This window comes from Simochromis diagramma, unplaced genomic scaffold (genome assembly GCF_900408965.1).
Source record: "Simochromis diagramma unplaced genomic scaffold, fSimDia1.1 OVJJ01000205.1, whole genome shotgun sequence".
Lineage (NCBI taxonomy): Eukaryota > Metazoa > Chordata > Actinopteri > Cichliformes > Cichlidae > Simochromis > Simochromis diagramma.
Genome location: NW_024386782.1, coordinates 2290092 through 2311521, shown reverse-complemented (window position 1 = coordinate 2311521; position 21430 = coordinate 2290092). Strand labels below are relative to the sequence as shown.

The window sequence follows — 21430 nt, the reverse complement described above, 5'->3', positions numbered from 1 at the left end:
TAGCCACAAGTTCACTGCTATTCAAGCCAGTGTACAAGAGAAACTGTCAAACTGTTTTTAAAAAGCAACTAGAATCTAAATTTGGTGAAACCACATGCTATTCTCAATCATGTGTACTTTCCCCGAGCGCTGCGGTCGGACCCAGAAGACTGGTGGTCATCCTCACATATGAAACACATTATCCCTCTGATGATCTTTGTTGGCACTGTCGGCTCCAAACCACACAGCTGCAGTGGTGAAATGAGGTCGTGATTCAATATTAAAAAAAAAAATAAAAAAAGACAAACAAGGTTTCATTGTGTCGGCCGGTGGAGGAGTCTGTGCAAACTGCTGTTGCATGCCAATTGGGAACACAATCAGTGATAGGGCACCCTGCTGCCTTTTGAAAATGTACTGGCATTACAAAGAGCATTTGTGTGTGGCGGTGAGAGATTGGCATCGGTAAATGTTCCCTTCTCCACCCACCCTCCCCACACCATTGCTTGCATGAGACGGTCGGTGAGCAGTGGAACACCTGTGGACCAGAATGGTATAATAACAACTTTGTTTCCCCAGGAAATGATGCGTTTCCTGACTTGGGCAACAGAAGAGCTGGAGACAGGCAACTAGGAAGACAAATATTTACCATTTCACTCATGCCATAAGCTTTTCACACATTTTTTTCCCCCCCTCCCCAGAATATATAATGAAAGACTTTCTTAGAGACGGAAACAGTCACCAAAACGTATCTTTATTTGGCATGAGATTTAGCGGACCATAATTGTAAAAATACATTATTCATATACAACTCTAGTAAAAAAAAAAAAAAAAAAAAAGAAAAGAAAATGCTATAAAAAAATAAAAAAAAACCCATCTAAAAATATACAGTGAAACAAAAACAGCAGAATAAAAGTTTGCAGGGGTAGGAGGAGGGCTGCAGGGGGCATTTTACAAGGTAACTGAGGAATGCTAGCACATAACAGTCATAGTTTCCTCTGTCCCCAGTCCTGCGGTATGGGGCAAGCATTTGGTACCAATATGTGCCCGCACTTCAGAAGAGACAGTTCATGCACTTCACAAGCTTGCTGCCGTAGTCCACGCACTCCGGACCGATGCACTGGCAGCAGGCGTTGTGAAACCAGCGGTACTTGGATCCTCCCATTGACTCACAGTATAGTTTACACTGACGAATGGACACGCAGTCGTCAAAGTAGACCACAGTGCACATGCTCTCTGAAATTAAAGAACAACACGCAAAGATGATGGTGTGAGTCACAGATCCAGTAAAGAGAAAAAACTAAACCTTTAACCCTCAATTTCCTGCTTTTCCTTAAAAGCTGAGGTCAAATTGCTGCGTCAAGTAGGATTGTGTGTTCTGGTGAGCTTAATGAGTTAACAGCTCAGCTCTGAGGGATTGCTTTCATTATTGCTTTATAGCAAATAAAGCAATAGAGGTTGAGAGCCAAAATGGCCTCAAATTCAAATAAAAATGGCAACGTAACACTTCCAATTCCCTTAGCTGGAGATCTTCTGGCAGCACAGTCCTGCTGTAATGATGCAAAAGTCTGATCCAACCGAAACTGGTCACAGTTCAAGACTTTGACTCGTCAGGTCACATTTTATTACCCTCAGTGAGTGAGCCTAAATGTGAAAAAAAAAACAAGGAGACGATGGGAACAAAGGAAAAATTAAATGGCAGTAAGGCTTGTGTTTTGTGTGAGCCATTCAAAAACGTAAAGCAATATGAGACGGCACATTTAGGAAAAGACTGACTGCTTTTAGTGGACCATGTGGCTTCTCATCATTAGTTACAATTTCTGTGGAATACGGTGGTTTCGCTGATGTACATTTGTGGTCAGAGGTTTACATACACTCATCTCAGGCATGAATGTCATGGTAATTTTAGGCTTTTAATCATTCCTTTGAACCCTTCTCTTTCCAGGGGAGAATGATTGGACAGCATACATCTTTAACGACTTTAACAAGGATTGAAAGTACAAGGAACTCTGTGCAGATCCCGGTATCGTCAGTCCGATGAGTGCTGTGAAAACCTTTTTCTGCTGGCAAAGCGTAGTAGTAGCAGTCAACCATGATTAATAACAAGAAGTTAACAGACCTTTGCCATGAGCCAGAGCCATTCTAGAATATTCATCACCGCTTATTCAAATATTTGAGTGTATGAATACTTTTGACCCTGAAAATCCAAAAGTAAATTCAAACTTGTTTTTTTAAAGTCAAGATTTATGCTGCACAATCGTTCGACCCTGGAATAAAAGAACAGCTTAAAGAAATCTTCAAAAGCCCCAAATTACCCATGATGACTCAACGTAGCTTCTCACCACATAACCCCTTATTAGAATATCAAAGATGCCATTGTGGAGGTAAGTCAAGACAACATGAGAGATCCCAATATTTTACTCCGACTTTAATCACAGCTTTACACAACTGAACATTCAAAGCGCCAAAACATCACCCTCTCACTTCCCCTGGAGCCACCTGGTGGTCCATCACACCATAAAGAAAAATATTACAGACGTAAAGCAGAGGAATTATTTACTGAACTTTAAATGTGCAAGTCTTTTGTTTTACCTCATATAATTAATGTTCTTGCACAAGCTTGCTTTGTTTTTGATTTTATTATTGATCAGTGATTCAGCTTATTGTTTTAGCACCACTGTGGCCACATGTGTTAAAGTAACTGCCCTGAAAGATCCCGAACACTGAAACAACGACGCAAATCTTTTACTTTATTAAAACCAACAATTGTATCGATTATGAATCTTTCTTAGAGCATAGATTTTCTTACGTGAGCATGAATCTCTATGATCAGAAAGCTGTATATTAATATACGAACATCTGTAGGCATGACAAAAAGTTTTATTACTGGACACGCTTCGATTTCCTAGTCCAAGTTTTACTGAATGAACTGGTTCTACTGACCAATCATATTTGAGCGGGCTTTGCTTGCATGCAGGTAAGTCGTCTGTGTGCAGGGAGACTGACAGATTGCATCTGTCAAAAAGTCATTTTTTAAAGTTATCTGCTTTTGTAAACAACAATTTGCAGACAGAAGAGGAAGTCTTGGCCTGGATATCCGCCGGCCACAGAAACAAGCAAACAAAACACGCCGTTCCCCCCCCGAGGACGAGTCATCAGACTAGATTGCTGATACATCGGTGCGCACACAGCATTTAAACTTCACATTAAAAGAACGAGCCAGTTACAAAGAACTAAAGAGCAGCTGGAAGCATTAAACTTTTAAAACCCATCTCTGAAACATAATTTATACACATTTCTTTATCTCGGTGTTGCTACACTGTCGTTTTATTCCAATTCATTTTTTTTTGACTGTTTAAATCTGCTGCTTTATGTTATTCACTCACTAGGACTTACTGATTATTAGATAAAAAATATACTTTCATGTTTTGTCTTTTTAATCTACAGTAACTGGCATAACTTTATTCCTTTTTTGCCCTTTTTATGTTCTAAATGTACTTCTCTTTATGTGCTTTAAGTTAGTTATTTTTATTCTCTTTTATTACATTAGCAACTTATCAATCATCTGTGAAAAGCCAGTAAAAGTTTGCTTTTAAGCACGCCGAAACACATGATTAAAGCAACATAAAACATTACGGCAAAACTGTACTTGAAGTATTCGTGTAATTGACCTGACGCCCATTCACGAGTCTATTCAGCTGAGAAGCATTAATGAGGACCCTCTATTGATCAAAGAAGTGACACAAAAAAAACCCCAAAACAATACACACTTTCATTCTAAGGATGAAACAAACCTCCGCCAATCGAGGGGGGGGGGAAAAAAAAAAAAAAAAAAAAACTTACCAAAATTGTGAGAAAATAACTCAAAAGTTTTCATTATAAAGTTGAAATTTTTGGATTTCCAACTTAAAATTTTGACATAATAATAAGCCCAAATTTTGATTGGATTGCAATAGTTCCCCCCCCCAATTAATTATTTATTTTTTTTTTGGCCTCAGTGACAGAAATACGCTTTCCTTCAAACTTGATGATCACACCTCAATGTAGTAAAGTGTGAACAGGTACTTTTCCACGCTAACGCAGCGGCGTTACCTTGACTGTCGAGGCTGCCGTGGATGCTGTTGCCAGGCACGGTCACGTTCTCGTGCTGGCTGTTGAGCGTCTCCAGGAAGGAAACCAGGTTCTCGTGATGCGACAGCTCCTCTGAGACGGGGAAGGACACGACCATCATGTTGATCTGCACGTCGCCTTCCGTGAGGGCGCGGAACAGCGAGGGGATGGGATTTTGCAGCTCCTCCACGGTGCTCTTGGACGTGGCTGGAGTGTCGCTGTAGTTCTTTGGGTTACACATCCCTGATGTGAAAACAGTGAGAGCACAGTGAAGGATCAGGTCACAGGAATAATCTCAGAAAGCAGAAACTGCTGGAAGTCTTGTTTGATTGAAACTCTGACTTCACCAACACAATGCAGCTAAATAACTGACGCTCACGAGGCAATTTCCCCACTTCTCTGGATAATCCATAGACATCACTGTCAGGTTTTATTAATTCATATAAAAGTAACAGTTATTGGAGTTACTGGATTATCCAGAATAACAATGAAACTTGGAAAATAGGGCACAAAGACCATTAATTTACATATAAAGAATTTTTCCCTCAATTTTTTACGTTGTCCAATTGTATTCATTGGATTCAGTTACATGCAGAGCCATTTGTTTTGTTTTTAACTGAAATCATTCAAATTTTAGACCTTATGCTAGTCATTTACTACACTCAGTAGCCTGGAAGGAATCAGGTTTATTAGTTTACATGATACAGTGTTTGCTGTGATCAACAATTCTCTGATGGAGGCTTTTGTATAGTTGCAAAACTCGTGAAATCTTTGAGATCATGTTTATTTCAGTGTAACTACAGCGTAAAGCAGCAGACTTTCACACAGTTTAAGAAAAAAGAAAAAGAGACAGAAGCAGTAAACTAGAACAGCAGTGAAGGAACGGGCCGGCTCATGATCCATCACAATCACAGGTTATTTTAATGTGTGAGGTTTTCTTGTCACTGGTCAGCTCTTTTGCACAAATGAATAAGAATTCAAATCTGGTGAGAAGTCGAGGAGGCTCACAGTCAGTCCTCAGGACAAATTCATCTTGTTTTACTGAAATCTGACTGATACACTCACAGGGGTAAGTCTCCAGGAAGTTAAACGCTTTCTGGTGACTGTTATCAGTCCTACACAGCAGCACGGAGGACTTTTAATCCTACGTACGAACAGCCAAGACTGAGGTTTCCGTGGGTTTCCCCCAAATTTATTTCATGCTTTCATTCCTATAAAACTTCTACTTTTTTAATAAAGTTGAGAATCATGACCATTCCAAAACACCTGAGAGGCAACAACGTGATTTCTTTTCTTAAGTTCTCAGGTCCTGTGCACAAGTGCAAGTAAATATTTTAGTAAACTTTCTCTGGTCTAGTCAATTTTTGGTCTAGTCCACAAATTAATTTACGGATGAACTCAATTTCTGCATTTACATGAGAAAAAGGAAAAAGATCATCTTGCAACATCAAAGGTGTTTTTCTTTATATCTTTTTTTGATGTCACACTGTGGATCATATTTTTTTTTTTTAGCTCTAGTCTTTGTACACGTACAACAAAATAGTGGCGTTTGCAGCTTTCTGATTAGACAACATTTCGACACATCACTACCTGCTGCCTCGGCACGCTCGACAGCCCTTGATATTGTAGATATTTAAGACAAACAACAAAATCCCCACTTAAAAAACAAACAAAAAGAAATACCAGTGTACGTGTGGAAGTAGCCTCAGTTCATTTGTCTTGTGAAAAAGAAACCTTGTCAGATTCCCGCTGCCTCACACCTGAGAAACGATTACCTTTGATTTCCTCAAGACACACACACACACACACACACGTTTGTCTCCTTCACTAATCCACAATAATTTCCCTCATTAAGAAAAAAAAAAGCAAATAAAAATCCAAGTCTAATATTTTGATGTTTGATCTTAAGAAAAATGTTAGATCATAATTAAGAAAATTAAAAATCCTACAACTTACCCTCTTCTTTTATAATTTACAGTCTTTTAATGAACAATTAGAAAATTAGGCTCTGTGTAAACCTACTCACTGAGAACTGTGCGATTCAAGTGAAGAGTAAACATTTTATGGCATTTTTATTCAGATATATCACCAAGGACGTGACTGTGGGTCGCAAATCTACTTGAAAAACTGAGTGAGGTAATGTCAAAAATAGATATGCATTTTTGAGCATTAAGACATTTTTCCCCCTTTACAGTCTTGAATTATCCAGTTAAATCTTAAATACAAAGACTGGTTTAAAGGCTAAACGGTCGAACACACACAGACACAGCAACTCACAAAGGGCCGTTCTGTAAAACCACACCACTGTCAAAAACGTCTCGTCTCAATTAAGGCCTTTTTAACACTTCATTTAATTTCCAGATACAGTAGTAATCACTCGACAAAGTCCCCACATCAAGATATGATCTTCCTAAGCCTTCAAATGAGTCAAAGTGAATTATAGTTAATGACTAAATCATTTTATGGAGAACGGAGTTTGACAGAGGAATTGGATTACAAAACTGATGCTAAAAGCAGAGCCAGAACAGCTGTTTTCGATAAAATGTACACATGGGTCCTCCCTCCATGTCCTCCCTCCCTCCCTCCCTCCTCTAAAATATAAACCGTCCTCTCCCCTCCACTCGGCCGCTCTAACGGCTCTCAGACACACACTTCAAAGTAGATGGAATTTGGCACAGGGAGCGTGTTTAGAGTGAAAACTTACTTAAAGTAGACATAAGGGTAGCGGCAAGGAGGAAAAGCAAAAACATAAATGAGGAGTATAAACTTGCTCAAAGCTAAAAGCCATCCTCGGTGTATTGTAAAAGGCCTGTCCGGGAGGAAAACGGCACGTAACATCTGTGCAGCAGCAGCAGGAGCAGCAGGATGGAGTTCAGAGCTCAGTGTCAGATTCTTGTGTTCGTGTTCCACATGAAAGAGCTTTAATAAAGCTTCCTTGTCAGCACGTGAAGCAATATCTGTCTGCCGGAGCCGATCTGAGAGAAGACTGGTTTAGGAGGGCGAGAGCTCAAACCTCGTGCTTGCGTTCTCGCACAAACTCCAAACAGCGTGAGGGGAATCGAGACGTGTCAACAGGTGTCCTCTCTCACACGTAGCACACAGCTTCAACACGTTAAACCAACAGTGTGTGCGCGAGTGTTATCGCTTCTGGAAATCTGTTTTATTTAGATGAGGGAGTCTCCTACGCCACGCAGACTTTGTGGGATCTGGAAGGTTATTAAGAGCGTTTCAATCTATGCAAGTGCAGCGTGTGAAAATGGCTACGGATAAAATTCTTAACAGATGCAGGCACCCTCCACAGGAAGGGATTTTGGGGGTGGGGTTAAACAACCTCCACCAAATAAATAAGTAAATAAATAAAAACCAAAAGAAGTGCAAAATAAGCCAAATCCACATGCTAAGCTGCATACAGAATTACAAAACAAACAAATATAAAAGCATTAGGGGGAGCCGCAAAACCACCAGAGACAGAAACAAAGAAATATCAAACGAGAGATGCAAAATAGAAAGCAGAACACACACAAATGCACAAATTATCAAGGACACAGAAAAGAATGTGCAAAGCAGCTTTAAAGAGGAACAGTCCAACCACAAAACAAGAGGCAAAAACATCACAAAGAAATAAAATAAGCAAGAAAGTCAGAACAGACACAAACAACTACAAGATAAAATACAAAAAGGACACAAAACAGTGAGAGTGACACAAAAATACCTGCGAGAGTCAAACACACAAAATGAGAATAATGAGATGCACAGCTAAATTACAGCTTTAAAAAAAACAACAAAAACCTCGTACAGTCTGGATGTCGTGCAGCCATGTAGCGGAGGTGGGATAGCTTTAACAGCTCCGAGTCAGGCTCTTAAACTTTGACTCTGCTCACTGTTTCTCTTGTTTTTTACCAATCTGCCTTTAAGTCTGGTTTTCAAACCACCCCTGCTGCTTTGAAGTGAGTTACAGTTTTAACCAAAAGTCAAGAGTTCGTTTAAGCAGCTCGGCCTCGCTGTCCCTTCGGGGCCTCTTCATCCTTTGATCTTCGGGAGCACCTCGAGACTTCTGTCCATATGTGGAAGTGCTACTTTAATTTCCTGTGCTCTGATAAACAGTCGTCCTCTCCGCACGGAGGCCGAGACACGTTTGATATCTGGCTCTGCTCACCTCACACTCTGGTATCACAGCAGCAACACCCTGAGAAAACTGCAGCGGTTTAAACCTGTGTGCTTCTCAGCTGTCGAGCGCATTACAGCAGAGCTCTCGGGCTTTTACTGGGAGAAAGAGCTCAGAGATGAGACTTCAACTGGCACGTTCAGGTATGGATACAGATCATTGTCAGAATTATTTGAACTACCTTACGAGTCAAAATATCTGGGGGGAGTTTAACACTTGCTGTGACAAGTCGTCAGGGTTTCTTACAACAAAACTGGGATTTCATTTGACAAAATGCAATCTTGGAACCACTGATGATCATCTGACAATGATTTAGCTCTTGAGATCTTTGGAATCATCTACATTCGTAACTAATGTTTGGTGCACGCAAGCTAAACGATTGAGCTAATAGGCTAGCCTCTGGGTTCCCTGATGAGCTCAGCTCATCTTTATGGGGAAATTATGGTTCACCAATGGCAGTGTGGGCAGCCTGGGACTGCATGGCTACCTGCAGAGCACGCCTGTGGTCAGATTAGGTTGCTGTGGGTCCATCAGGTGCAGAGAATAGTAAACTTCTAGCACACGAAGATGATTTGGGGAAATTTGTGTTATTTTTTTGAACTTCTTCCTTTTTGCTACCTTCCCTGTCCCCGCCTACTCATCAACCGATCAGCAACGAACACACTCATCCATGTCAAGCACCATGCAGCATGGATTTTGGACGACTGTCGGGAGCATATTTACATGGTTTGAAAACCCCTCTCCGTGGACAAATCCCTCCATAAATCGAAACAATCGGGGTAGCATAAACTAAGCATGACACAGGCTCTGCTTCTATGCCACGACACTTCATCAAATTTTGCTTCCTCCTTCACACACTGCTTCACATCACACCATGAATGTTTCAGAAGAAGCCTGCACAGTTCTCACCACATTTTCTTCAAGTCAATCTGATCTATAAAGAGGACAGAGTCATTTTTCCAAACACAGAGGAACTTGTGTAATACTTCTGACTGAAACAAGCTCTGTCTGGAGCTGGCCTTAAAGCCATGTATTCTCATTGTTATGGGTACTTTTCCCTATGTCACCCTCTGAACATAGGCAGGATTCACAACGGAGTCCAGTATCAGGACTGTGTATAGCTCCCAAAGCCTCATGTTAAACCTGAATCAGTGGTGAAAGATGCACGATTAGCCATTTGTCCATGTTTTTCCTCAACATGGAGGAAAAACAAACAAAAACTATGCTTCAGAAAAGGCAGCAAAAAAAAAAAAAAGAAAAAAAAAGCAAAAAAAAAAAGCAGGAGACCTTGGGCCTGGTGTCTCACCCCATTTCTCTCTGACGGAGGAGGGGACGGCAGCGCTTTCATGTCACCTTTTTTGAGTGTAGAGTGAGCGATGAGGTGATTCAAGTTGAGTCATACAGTTCAGAAGGACAAAACAAAAACGCTGATGTGACGTGGTGCTGTATGTGTGCGTGTTTGTGTTTGCACTTCAGTCTTGCGTCGCTGGTTACCGATGGAAATAAATCCTTGTAAACAAAACTTCACAACAAATTCAGCACTGCGGTACACACATCCATCGCTGCTGACACTAATGTCTTACGCACATGTCGAGCTCAGCAGACATCACCAACCTGCTCAGTGTGCAGAAGCCTGAACTAACAGTGAAGTTCTCCAAACCTAAAACAATACGGACCAACTTTCTGTCAGCTTTAAAATGCGTTGCTAATAAAAACGGAGTCCCCTGCACTCACCCACGCAGTCGCAGCACTCCTCCCAAAGATTCCCCAGGCACAGCATGCACTCTTTACAGCAGGAGCAGTTCCCATCAGACGGACGACACTGGCACAGCTCCTGCAGGAGAAAACACAAACGTGCATCAGTAAAGCAGAAACAGCTCGTGACTCGTTGCAAAAACACTGGATAGTACTGTCCTGATTATTATGCTACTGGTTGTACAAGCATACTTGCTACACATCAGTAATTTTTTCCACTGAGATAAAGAGTGTGGACAGCGAGCATAGAAGCAAACCATTACAGAGACCTGTGCACAAACTGGAAACTATATTTTATGAAGGTAAAACATGGAAATGAACAAATTTAACCACGACCAACCGAAATGTTTCCTTTGCTATACACCACAAACACACTTTGTCCATGATGGAGGAATGGCAGCAATAATGCCAGCCACAGACGTGAGATGTCGACTGACACATTATAATGCAGAATGGCACGCTTATGTGGAACAGTGTCGTCACGTAGTTTGTCCAGCAGAGTGACTTTGATGTCCACTGTGTCCAATACAGACATCACCGCAGACTGTACAGGCTTTGGTTAGGATGTCTAATATTAAAGTTAGTGACAATGAAAGTATGACTGAACAAATATGGCTTGTTTGGAAAGGTTGGAGGATGAAGCCTCTTCTCTCTTAAAAGAACAAGGCAGCACGGCTTTTGTTTGCAAAGCGTCTTCTGAACAACAATTCTGGGACAATGTCCTTTAGACAGATGAGCCCAAAGTGGAGATGTTTGACCTGAATGCACAAACACCTCATTCAAACTCCTGTGTATATGGAAGTTTTCTACAGTCAAATATGACTCTAGTCAATGCATTCTGTATGTCTTCTTCAGTAGTCTTTCTCACTCACTATGTATTAATAGACCTCTCTGCATTGAATCATACTTGTTATTAATCTATGTCTCTCTTCCACAGCATGTCTTTTGTCCTGTCTTCCTTCTCTCTCCAAACATCTCTGGTTCCAAACACAGCAGCAAATCTACAACAGGCTGAAAAAGAAAAGATTCTACAGCCCAGTCTGGACCTCACCCTACACGCACTGAAGCAATGCCGTAAAGAAGAATTCCTCAACAGTGATGCAGCAGTCTGATAAAGTCATACACAATATAGTTATTTATTTAGTAGCTCTACAAGCCATTGAATCGTGGGGTGTACCTCGTTTTCACAGGACTGTAGGCATTAAACACCGCTTAACAAAACCTGACTACTAAACTCATCTCAGTCCTGATGAATTTGATGCGGAGGTGTCTGACAGGTGCAGCAGAAGCTTCAAATCACAGCAAACACGCTGCTCAAACAGCAGACGTGCCATTAAAACATTACAGGGCCCATACAGGCCATTACAAGACTGCGCTCTGCGTGTGGCATTCATCGAAGAATGCGAGACGTCACCGCAGACTCGAATAACTGAGAAAAAAAAAAAAAAAAAAAAAAAAAAAAACGGCATTTCCTTTCATGACCGCAGCAGGTCCGGACATGTTAATCCACACTTTCACATCACAGGTCTCGGTTTATGATCGAGTTAAATATTTGACACGTTCTTTAAAGAAAAACTGCACTTTGTTACAACTTTGGTTTACTAAACCAAGAATTCAACTGATTCACAATAAAGTAGCTAATTATGTTGATGATGTTTGTACTTGTAGTCATCATGTAGCCACATGTTAACAATTTACTTAATGTAATCAATAACAGTGGTTACCATGGTTCAGCATTTTCTAATTTGATGGGTTTGTTTTATTTTGTTTTTTTGGATTTCTGTTCATATTTTATCATTAAAAAAAAAAAAAAAAAAAAGTGTTGCTTTTAGCCTTTTAAAATTTTTACAGCATGGAGGACGTGTCAGCGGCAAAATTTAGGAAAATCTGTGATAAAAACAAAAACAAAAAAAACAAACACACAAAAAAGCCCACTTCACCAAAAGCAGTTGACTCACAGTTTTGTTGAGATCTCAAAGCTCAAACACACCATCAATGTCTCATCTGTAAGTGGTAAGAAATTATTTTATATTCAAACAAATACTAAAACTAAGGATATTTCTGCTTTTTATTTTTTATTTTTTTTCCCCGCATACTCTTTCACGTGATTCAGTTTATTTTGAAAAAGTCTCAAAAGCATCTTGAGCTTTATTGTGAAAGGTTTATATGGAACATAAACAAGCGGACACGTGATGGTTTTACCATCGTTGTTGCTAACCACAACCCATAAAAAACAGGCTTGTCCGTCAGTTGTGTGGTTATATTAAATATAAGAGAAAGAGAGAACTTTAAGAAATTAATATAGCCACTACAGTGACCATCAAAACGATGAAAAAAAATATTGCCGTAAACAGTTTATTTTACGACACCACAAAAGCGTAAAATGAAACGATAGATGTTTTTATATAGTCATCCGATATATATCGTTATATCGAACAGCGCTAGTCAGTTATGTCTTCTTTTTGACTTTAGGGCAAAAATAACCCTTTTTCCTGCAGTAGTGCCATTATTGTTATGCAAGCTGACCAATTTTAGAGACGCCAGCTGTAGAGAGCATCATCTCCCTTCTCTTGATTATAGTGGAACTATAAATTCCACTTCTCATGTAGTCCCTAATCCCCAAAGAAGTTTTTCTACAGAAACTACCAATCCTAATGAAATCCACAAGATCAAATCCAGCCCATCAGATGAGAGTTAACACTTAAAGGAGAATTGGATATTGAACATGCTCGCTGGTGACATCCAGGTTGGCCCACAGACTTTCTGAGGACAATTATTAAGACTCATTTTTCTGCCTGTTAGGAAGGTTTTGCCAAATTCTCACAGAGGAGGAGGAGGAGGCGGAGGAGGATTAAAGTGGTTTTCATGTTTGCTAACAAGGAAAAGATCCAGGTTAACTTCTAAGAGGAAATAAATCTTTTGCTTTAGGAAATTTAAAAAAAGAAAAGAAAAAAAAAAAAAAGAAAAGAAAATGAACAAAAAAAAAAAACCTGCTAAAGCAACAGGTGATGATACAGCCCAAACCATGCAGGCCAATCAGAAGCCTACAAACAATAACACACAGTGCACACTGATTTCAACAAGATAGATAACAGCACACACATTTGACCTTGCAAGACAAAAATCTCTGGTTTGCTTGTCTGCAGGTAAATGCCAAAAAATCTTGAAAAATTTTCAAGAAGTGCAATTTTCAGTGACTTAAAAAAACTAAACAAACTAACAAACAAACAACAAAATGAACAATTATTAAAAGTTGAATGTGTGCAAAGATCTTGTGTTTTTTTTCCTGTCCCACTCATTTTCTACATATCTGTACAGTGATGAGAGAGTTTCCATGAAACAGACAAACATTCAAAAACATTCATGTGGATGTTTTTGAATGTCCAAAACATTCAAACTGGAACTATCCTTTAAAGTCTTAAGTCTTTTCCAGACCAGAGTCCTGAAAGACTTTCACAGCTCAGGTCCTCATATTGGTACATGAAGTGAAATCTAAAGCATTTATTAAAGTACACAAAAAACTATAATAAAAACAACAGCTGTGCAAATAAGAAAGAAAATATAAAAGTCTTTGTATGACATGATCTCATACAGAGGCCTCTCACACACACAGGCTTGAGCTCAACTGCTCACGATGCCTTCCCCCCCCTTTCTTTCTCTTAGATGGAAGCTACAAGTTTCTGCAAACATCCAAAAACATGAAACCACTGCTGATGCAATACCTCCTGTACAAACACATGGAAACAGCACTCCTGTGCTGCAGTGCAGTTTGCGTTTAGAGTTAAAACGACACAAAACTAAAAAAAGCGCAGTTGGTGGGCTTAAAAAGCAAGTGAGAGTGCCAGAGGAGCTCCTCTTCCTCCCTCCTGTTCCCCCATGACACTAAATAGGGAGCACATTCCTCCATGTCAAGGTCACTGGGATGGGGGAGGAACAGAAGGAGGGAGGGAGAAGAAAACACCTGGAGAACAGGACAGGGCTGCTCCCTCCATGACTCCTTTCTTCCCGAGTCTCCTTTGCAGTTTTGCAGAAACCATGTTTTACACATAGACAGTCTCTCTTCAGTGACTCACCATCGAGGGATTGCAAGAAACACACAGAGCTCACTTAATCACTGGCCTCTCAATCCCCAAACCTCTGATCAACATCAGATCCCATGAGTAATTATGACTCTCAAGGGTGAAATTATGAAAAACTAAACAGCTGCTCCTGGGAAGAAAACATGCAGCCTTAAATCAGGCAAAACGTATAAAAATAGAAATTAATTTTATTTTATTTTTTTAAAAAGGATGGAGGAGACTCATAGACCTGCATTTAGCCTGGCTTTAAAACAGTAACGGCTAACTGCCTACTAACTGCTACTTTAGCTGGATCCACTTAAAAAAATAAAAAAAAAATACATAACAGTACATAATCACCTTTTCTTTTGAAGAAACGTTTTAGTGAATCTTATCTAAGAACCATGTGTTTATGTGACGTATGGCACTAAAGCAAGAATGCTTTTCATTAGCTTAATTTATAGTTACTAGTAAATTTGCTTATTTATTATGAAGATGTAGGCAAAACAGGAGGGAAGTGTCAAATATAAAGCTAAAACTAAAATAACTGATTAGCTTACATTTCAAAACTTAAGGAAGGCCGGCTGCAAATCTACACGTCAGATTTCCAGCCGGCCTTCGCTTCAGGAGTGTTTTGTGGAAAACTTGCTCACATGTTTAGGGGTAAGAATTTAAGAAGTGATGTTAATTACCTTATATTTGTTAAGAATGAGCTCAAGCTTAGAGGGAGCTAGCTTTAAAATAAGCACCTCTCTGTTTTTACAATCTTTGCTATGTGCAAAGACCAAGTTAGAGCTCCGTGTTTTTGTTTTGGGTATTTACGGGAGTAGAAACCACAATTCACTTCAAACATTTTTTTCCCTTTTACTTTATTTAATTCCATTTAGCACCCACATGAAGATGGGACATATTAACAAAAACCGACTTTGTCTCAACCAGCTGACTTCTAGAAGCCCGCTGAGAGGCAGCACCTAGCATCTGTGAGCACAACCTCATCATCCAGTAAGTGTGAAGGTTACGTAATGGCCCTTTATTATCATTTGTCTAAACCAACATCAAGCTAGACTCAGATTTATAGCTACAATCTTTATAAATGTATTCTCTCCCAGAGCACCAGTGGTTTGAAGGACACCAGCAACAGCACAAAGAAAAAGAAGACGACATAAAATACAGTTCGTCTTTGGAAATGGCAACTTCTTAAATCCATCTGTACATGTAAGAGCCTTAATCTGCTGCACAATATCACAGTGGACGGGATGGCCGTCTGGAGAAACAGCTCAAAGATGGCATCTGTAAGGCCTGCACTCAGACCTCATTACTGTGTGATACGACACTGGATTTATTCTTTAAATTACAGGTCATTAAAAAAAGTGAAGGCTGAAAAAAATGAGCTAACATGCAAACTGATTTGGACACAGCCACTTCTGCCTTTCAGACTTTATTCTGAGACAAGCAATTTGTCTTCTGGCTCTACCTTTATAGCTAACGCACAGACATAATTAGTCTGTTAGTGTTAAAATATAACTACATCCAAAAGTAGAGTTTCCATTCTTTTTACTGAAGGAAAACAAAAAAGAAACAAGGTCTCGTCCCATTTATTTTCTTTTCAAGTTCTCTTTCTTGGCTGGTATCACCCTAAAGCAGATTTCATATAAATTTAACAGCATACAAAAACAGCTTTATCAAGAACAATGACAGGACAGAAGGGCCAAAAGTTTCAGCTTTTAATTACCAGAAAACAATAAAATGGAATAAATTTTGAAAGTCATTCACCGAGTAAAAACACTAAAGATTTACTTGCCTAAGCCTCTTAAACTCTTCATCTCCTGTGATAGTAAATTCAACCTCTTTGCTTTTTCACCATATTGTTTGACAAAAGAAGCTTGAAGACATCGCTTTGGGCTCGAGGAACCTCCTTCACCTCTGCCTGACGCTGTTGGGAAACAGCTGGAAAACGAATGGACAGACTAATCAGAACAAGCGGTAGTTGCAACCCTACTAACAACAATTTCCCCACTGAGGTGGATGAGGTTATCTTAACGGCTTAAAGAGCTCTTATTAGGCTACCCTTGCTCTCAAGTGGAAACCGCTGCAATCAGTCAAAAGCCCGGCTGCAGCGAGACAAAAGGGCTCTGGAGGGAAAGTGAGTATGCGCTCGTCCCACCGAGCGACCGCTATTGTGTTTCAGCTTTGAAATCTGCTGCCCCACCCTGCTAAACAGCCTGGTGTGCAGAGTCCTGGACAGAGCTGGATTGTGAAGTTTTGCACACATCTTAGACTCAAAACTGTAGGTTTCTCTCCACACAGACGCACACACACACCTCCTCCTGACCTTAACCTCCCCTCCCTCCTCTTCGACCTCCTGCTCTCATGTTTCCCCACCCCTTGGTGGGGGTTTAGGGAATTCAAGACAAATGACTTGAGATGGCAGCAGAGCGCAAAAGTGAGCGTCGGACAGCAAATCCCACTAATCACAAGCAACATGGAGCGTCTACAGAGGGGCTGGAGAGGCAGAAAAGTTTCTCCTTCACGGCGCGCACACACATAAATCGCTCTCGCCTCTGACAGCTAGCGAGTTGGTGTCGACGGGGTCGCGGAAGCTACAGAGCTGTTGTCCGGAGCAGTGATTCATCAGGCGAAACAAGCCACCTGGAAGTAAAGAACAAATAGAGGGCCTCAAATGTTCTGGGGAAACTCAAGCCAGGAAGAAGGGATTTATTTAGGAGTTTAATCCAAAAAGAAGTAAGCTTTAAAAAAAAGAAAAGAAAAAAAGCCACGAGAGGCTGCATTTCCTCTGAAGATTTTTGGAAGAGAACTCATTTTTCCTCAACTGTTTTTAGATCACTTAGCAATTTAAGACCTTTGCAAAACAACAAAATCCAGGAATTTCCTGGCTACAGTGATTCACGTGAGGATTTCTCAATTTTCCTGAGGCGTTTTCACACATGAACTCAGGAAGATGTTTGTAGAATCAGTTTGGGACGCCTTCTTAAGTTTCCTTTCGCCTCAGCCACATTTTCCCCCCCAACTGAAAATATCAGTATCTCTGTATTCATCGCACCATCACCTGCACTACTCTCACATCAGTGCATCAGTCACACAAAGCAAACTCTTAAAGACCAAAGGACGTCTCTTCTGGCTGTATCAGATGCTTACGCGCCCTCATACAAATCCTCGGCGGGTACCTCTTAGAAAAGTTGAGGGCTGTGGTGCATGTGTGAAAACAGCACAGATGAAATTCCTTGTAACAGTTTCTAAAGCTGCACACAATGTGGGAAATAAGTATTCGATCCTCTGACGAATCTGTAAGTTTGATGAAGTGATGATTTCAGTCCATTATAAGGTAGTGTGTGTAACCAATAGTGTTCTTGATGACTCTGGTCCCAACTGCCTTCAGACCGTCAACGAGCTCCTCCTTTGTAGTTCTGGGCTGATCCACCACCATCATGATCATCTTCACCCCATGAGACAAGATCTTGCAGGGCGATTTATGGTCATTTTCGATATCTACAGTTTGGATTCATCTCCTGCCTCTAAGTCTTGTTTCTTTTCATACCCACTGCTCACGGCTTACATTTAACCATGTCCTACATGTCTTGTTGTACTGTTGGTAGTTGCTGCACGAAAAGTTTTCCTTGAAGCAACGTAGTGATCAAAAGGGGGAAAGGTTGGATTACCAACCAGGAAAACGGAGGAAGAGCACAGGGCTGCTTAGACCCCTCTGGGCTCTGATTCACAGCATGCCAAGGAGATTTTTTGGTAACTTAATTAATTGCAGAAACCTGAACCTTTGCATTAAAGCCTGCGCTGTAGTACTGATGTATTTTGCAATCCTGCAGCAATGCTTTTTTTTTTTGCATGGTAACCACATTAGTGGTTAAAATCAACTCGAAACTGCATACATTTAATTATTTCATTTAATTAAGCAATGAGTTTGGTCTTCATGACTAAAGCCAGACCTTCAAAATGTCTTGTTTTAGCTAAATTAAAAATAAATAAATAAATCTAAATCCAAGAAAAGACAAACTTTGGAAGCAGAATATGTTCGGGATTTTGTTGGATACGTTAATTTTTCTGCTAAACAATCTAAAAGCCAAATCTTGAACAAAGAAAAACAACAACAACACCAGCTTCCTCTCTTTACTTGCAAACATCGTGCTCCAAGAATAGAGTCTGGTGCAAAACAGAGCCGCAGCTCACGTTCACAAGAGGTTAAACAGGTGAAACAGCCACTGAGGTTAATGACAGTACTTTAAAGACTGTAATGGAAGAGGCAGGAAAGCTAAACACACAGCTCTGACCTACAGGACAGCAGCCAAGCAAAAATCTAGCTTGACAGCTGAAAGAAAGTCAAATCAAGAGAAGAGTTGGCCTTTCTAAAACCAACTCGAAACAAGAATTCATGAAGGAATCAGTGTTAACGCGTGGGCTGAACCCCTCATCTGAACGTGTGAGGAAAAAAGTGACATGAAGGAAGCGATGTTAGAAAGTCAACAAGCATGAATGAGTTTGATGTGAGATTTTTAAAAGCAGAGCTAAAAGAACCTCACATAAATAAATACAAACAAACGGAACAGAATGAAAGAAAGACATCCAACTCCCTATCAGCTGAAGGCTGGATAGCTTCACAGGTCCGCTCCCTTTCAGACGCCTCCAGGATTATCTAGGGAATGTATCTGCATTCTTTACAACAGATTCCATCGTTGCTCCCAGGTCCAAATCTTCATCTTATCCTGGCAGATTTTTAGGCTCGACTTTGGCTGCCGTTGAATATTTACTGTTACGAGAAGAACTTGCACAAAACAGACCGACTGCGGAGGCATTATTTCCCCTCAGTGAATTCAGCTACCGCTCAAAGAAGCGCCGCTGTACAGTTTTGCTGCTTTTATGGAAGCAAAGCGGCAAAAAAGCGGACTCCTCGTCCACCTACTGCTGTCGCTTTAAACTCCTGACTTGTGTTTTAGCCAAGAGACACAACTGTGCCTGTTTACACAAAACAGCTGTAAACCCTGGAGGATGAAAAGCTTGAACTTGGCTGCACTTCGCCGCTTTAATCTCCAGAGAAGATCATCACATTCGTGAGTTAAGTGCACCTGAGATTATGTGTCTGCAACCACAGAGTTACCTCAGGGAGGCGAAGCCTGTTTGCAAACACTCGTTCTTTCACACACCGCCTCACCACAAACATCCAGGACTCGGCTCCACGTTTAAGGTGCAAAAACCAAAAGCAGCTCGCAGGTCGCGAGGCGTGGGAAAACCTCAGCATCCCTTACCTGGATGAGACATTTGCTGACGTCACTGGCGCAGAGGGCTTTGTTGCAGCCGGAGGTCAGAGATAATATTGAAAGGAGGAAGAGGAGAACGGCGACAGCGGGGAGGATCAGCTCACCGGGCCTCATCCTGACGGCTCACCAGCAAGGCACTGGGAAAAGTCCTACATCAATGAGAGACACAGCACAGGATCTTGGATCAGGAATGGAGGATTAAGGCAAACAAACAACAACAACAACAGTTTAATTCCAAAAGAGGAAAGGGAAGCTCTGTTCGACTGGAGAGCTCTCCTCCATTTTGAGTGAGAGTTAACATCTAACTTCTACTGTTAAACACACACACACACACACACACACACACACAGGAATAAAGTTTCATCCTAAAGTAGATGCAAATGTGCTGTCACGTGTGCAGGAACTCACCGCTTTGCCTTTCTGTAAAGTCTTAATTTGAACTTTTCTAAAACGCTCGCGTCACATCTCATTCAAAGCCAGCACTGCTTACTTTACTTAAGAACAACAACAACAACAACACACACATACACACATCTGGCAACATCAGCTCCCTTTCTCCCCCCTTTCTTCACCCCCTTCTATTTTTGTCGCGCTTTAACACTCTCTCCCATCTCGCTCCTACACTTCAACACTTGCAGCACATTGTTGCATTTCGCATGACGGCGAGAGAAAACATGTGAGGAACATTAGCTCCCCGAGTCCTCAACGCGTTTCTTCACCTCTCTTTTTCCCCTCCCCTGCTCCGCTCAAAACTTTGTCTCACTCGCACGCAGCCACAAGAGAATCGAGTGCGCAAAAAAAGAAAAGAAAAAAATAACAGCGAGTAAATGCAGATATTAGAGAGTCTCAAACTTACCACAACGCAGTTAACGAGCTCGAGGTTTTCCTTTTTTTTTTAAGGAGGACTGGGGTTGTGCTCTCTTTGAACCTCTCCAGGATGGTGTTCTGCCGCCGCTCAAGTGTCCACTGTGTCCAGAGGGCGTCAGTCTCTCCGCAGCACAAAGCGACAGGCAGTCGGGCGCCTTAAAGGCACACACACACTCCCTTTTCTATCCGGCGTCTGTGCAGGAAAACACCGGGTCTCGGGTCTCGGGTCTCACACAGTCACCGGGTGACGCGCATGAATCATTCAGCTCACCTTTAACGTAAATATGAGCCCGGAGCAAAGTTTGAGAGGTCGGTGCGTAAAAGTGTCGTGCGTAAAATTCGCTTCTTCCAACGCAGGTGGGTTATGTTTGCCTTTTTCTTTCTCCCCCAACAACAAAGGAAGTATTTACTTTTCACTCCACCCCCTGCCCAATTACATACCCCCTTTGTGTCTCCACTCTCATTAGTGGCCTTGTGGGTTGCTCATTAGGTCATCTGAAGCCGTGAAGCTGATCAGACTTCCAGCCGCGACGCCACCCTTCGCTCATTTGTTGCCGCCGCGGAAACCCTCTGATGGGGCGTTTAACTCCACAGGTGTTTACATGGCTTTTTGTGAAACTTCATCAAAGACCCAACTGCCCACCACTTCCATAGCTGCAGGGGAGGAAGGCAAATTAAAATTTTAATCGGATTTAGGATTTTTTTATTTTTTATCTTAACAAAGGTTAATTAACTTTAAATTTGTGATAAATTATGTTTTGGACTAAAAGTCAGGTTTTTAAAGTTGTCAAGATTAGTTTAATCAATTGCTTATGTTTATTTTATTTTATTTTCATTTGTTATGAGTTCTGTGGGTGTCAGAGGGAATATGAATATGTCAAAGAAAGTGTAAAAAAAAAAAAATCAGAGAATTATTTTGTGATGTATAACCAAACCAAAATATACGAAAATGTACCTAAAGTAAAAATACTTTTCATCCAAAATGTCCCTCTTAAGAATCCTACACATTATATTATTGAATCATAATTACTGATTGTTTGTTTGTTTGTTTGTCTGTTTGTCTTAGTTACTGTTAGTCCTTATTTGTTGGTTGTTGTTAAGAAACGGACAGAGAACTGACAGTATGATTATTCCAGTTGTATATTTGGTAATGTTTCTGTCCATCCAAAATATGAATAAAAAAAAAAATAATAATAATTACTGATTGACGGATA

The 21430-nt window shown here is 40.8% G+C and overlaps 1 protein-coding gene across 1 annotated transcript; it reads right to left on the bottom strand.

Moving 5' to 3' along the window:
- Nucleotides 1–709: 709 nt before the first annotated feature.
- Nucleotides 710–20725, bottom strand: twsg1a (twisted gastrulation BMP signaling modulator 1a). The gene is made up of 5 exons (XM_040016064.1): nucleotides 20206–20725; nucleotides 19338–19498; nucleotides 9986–10085; nucleotides 4069–4329; nucleotides 710–1212 (listed from the first exon to the last, which is right to left on the bottom strand). The coding sequence occupies exons 2-5, from the start codon at nucleotides 19461–19463 to the stop codon at nucleotides 1031–1033; spliced, it is 669 nt and encodes a 222-aa protein (XP_039871998.1). The 5' UTR covers nucleotides 19464–19498; nucleotides 20206–20725; the 3' UTR covers nucleotides 710–1030.
- Nucleotides 20726–21430: the final 705 nt, after the last annotated feature.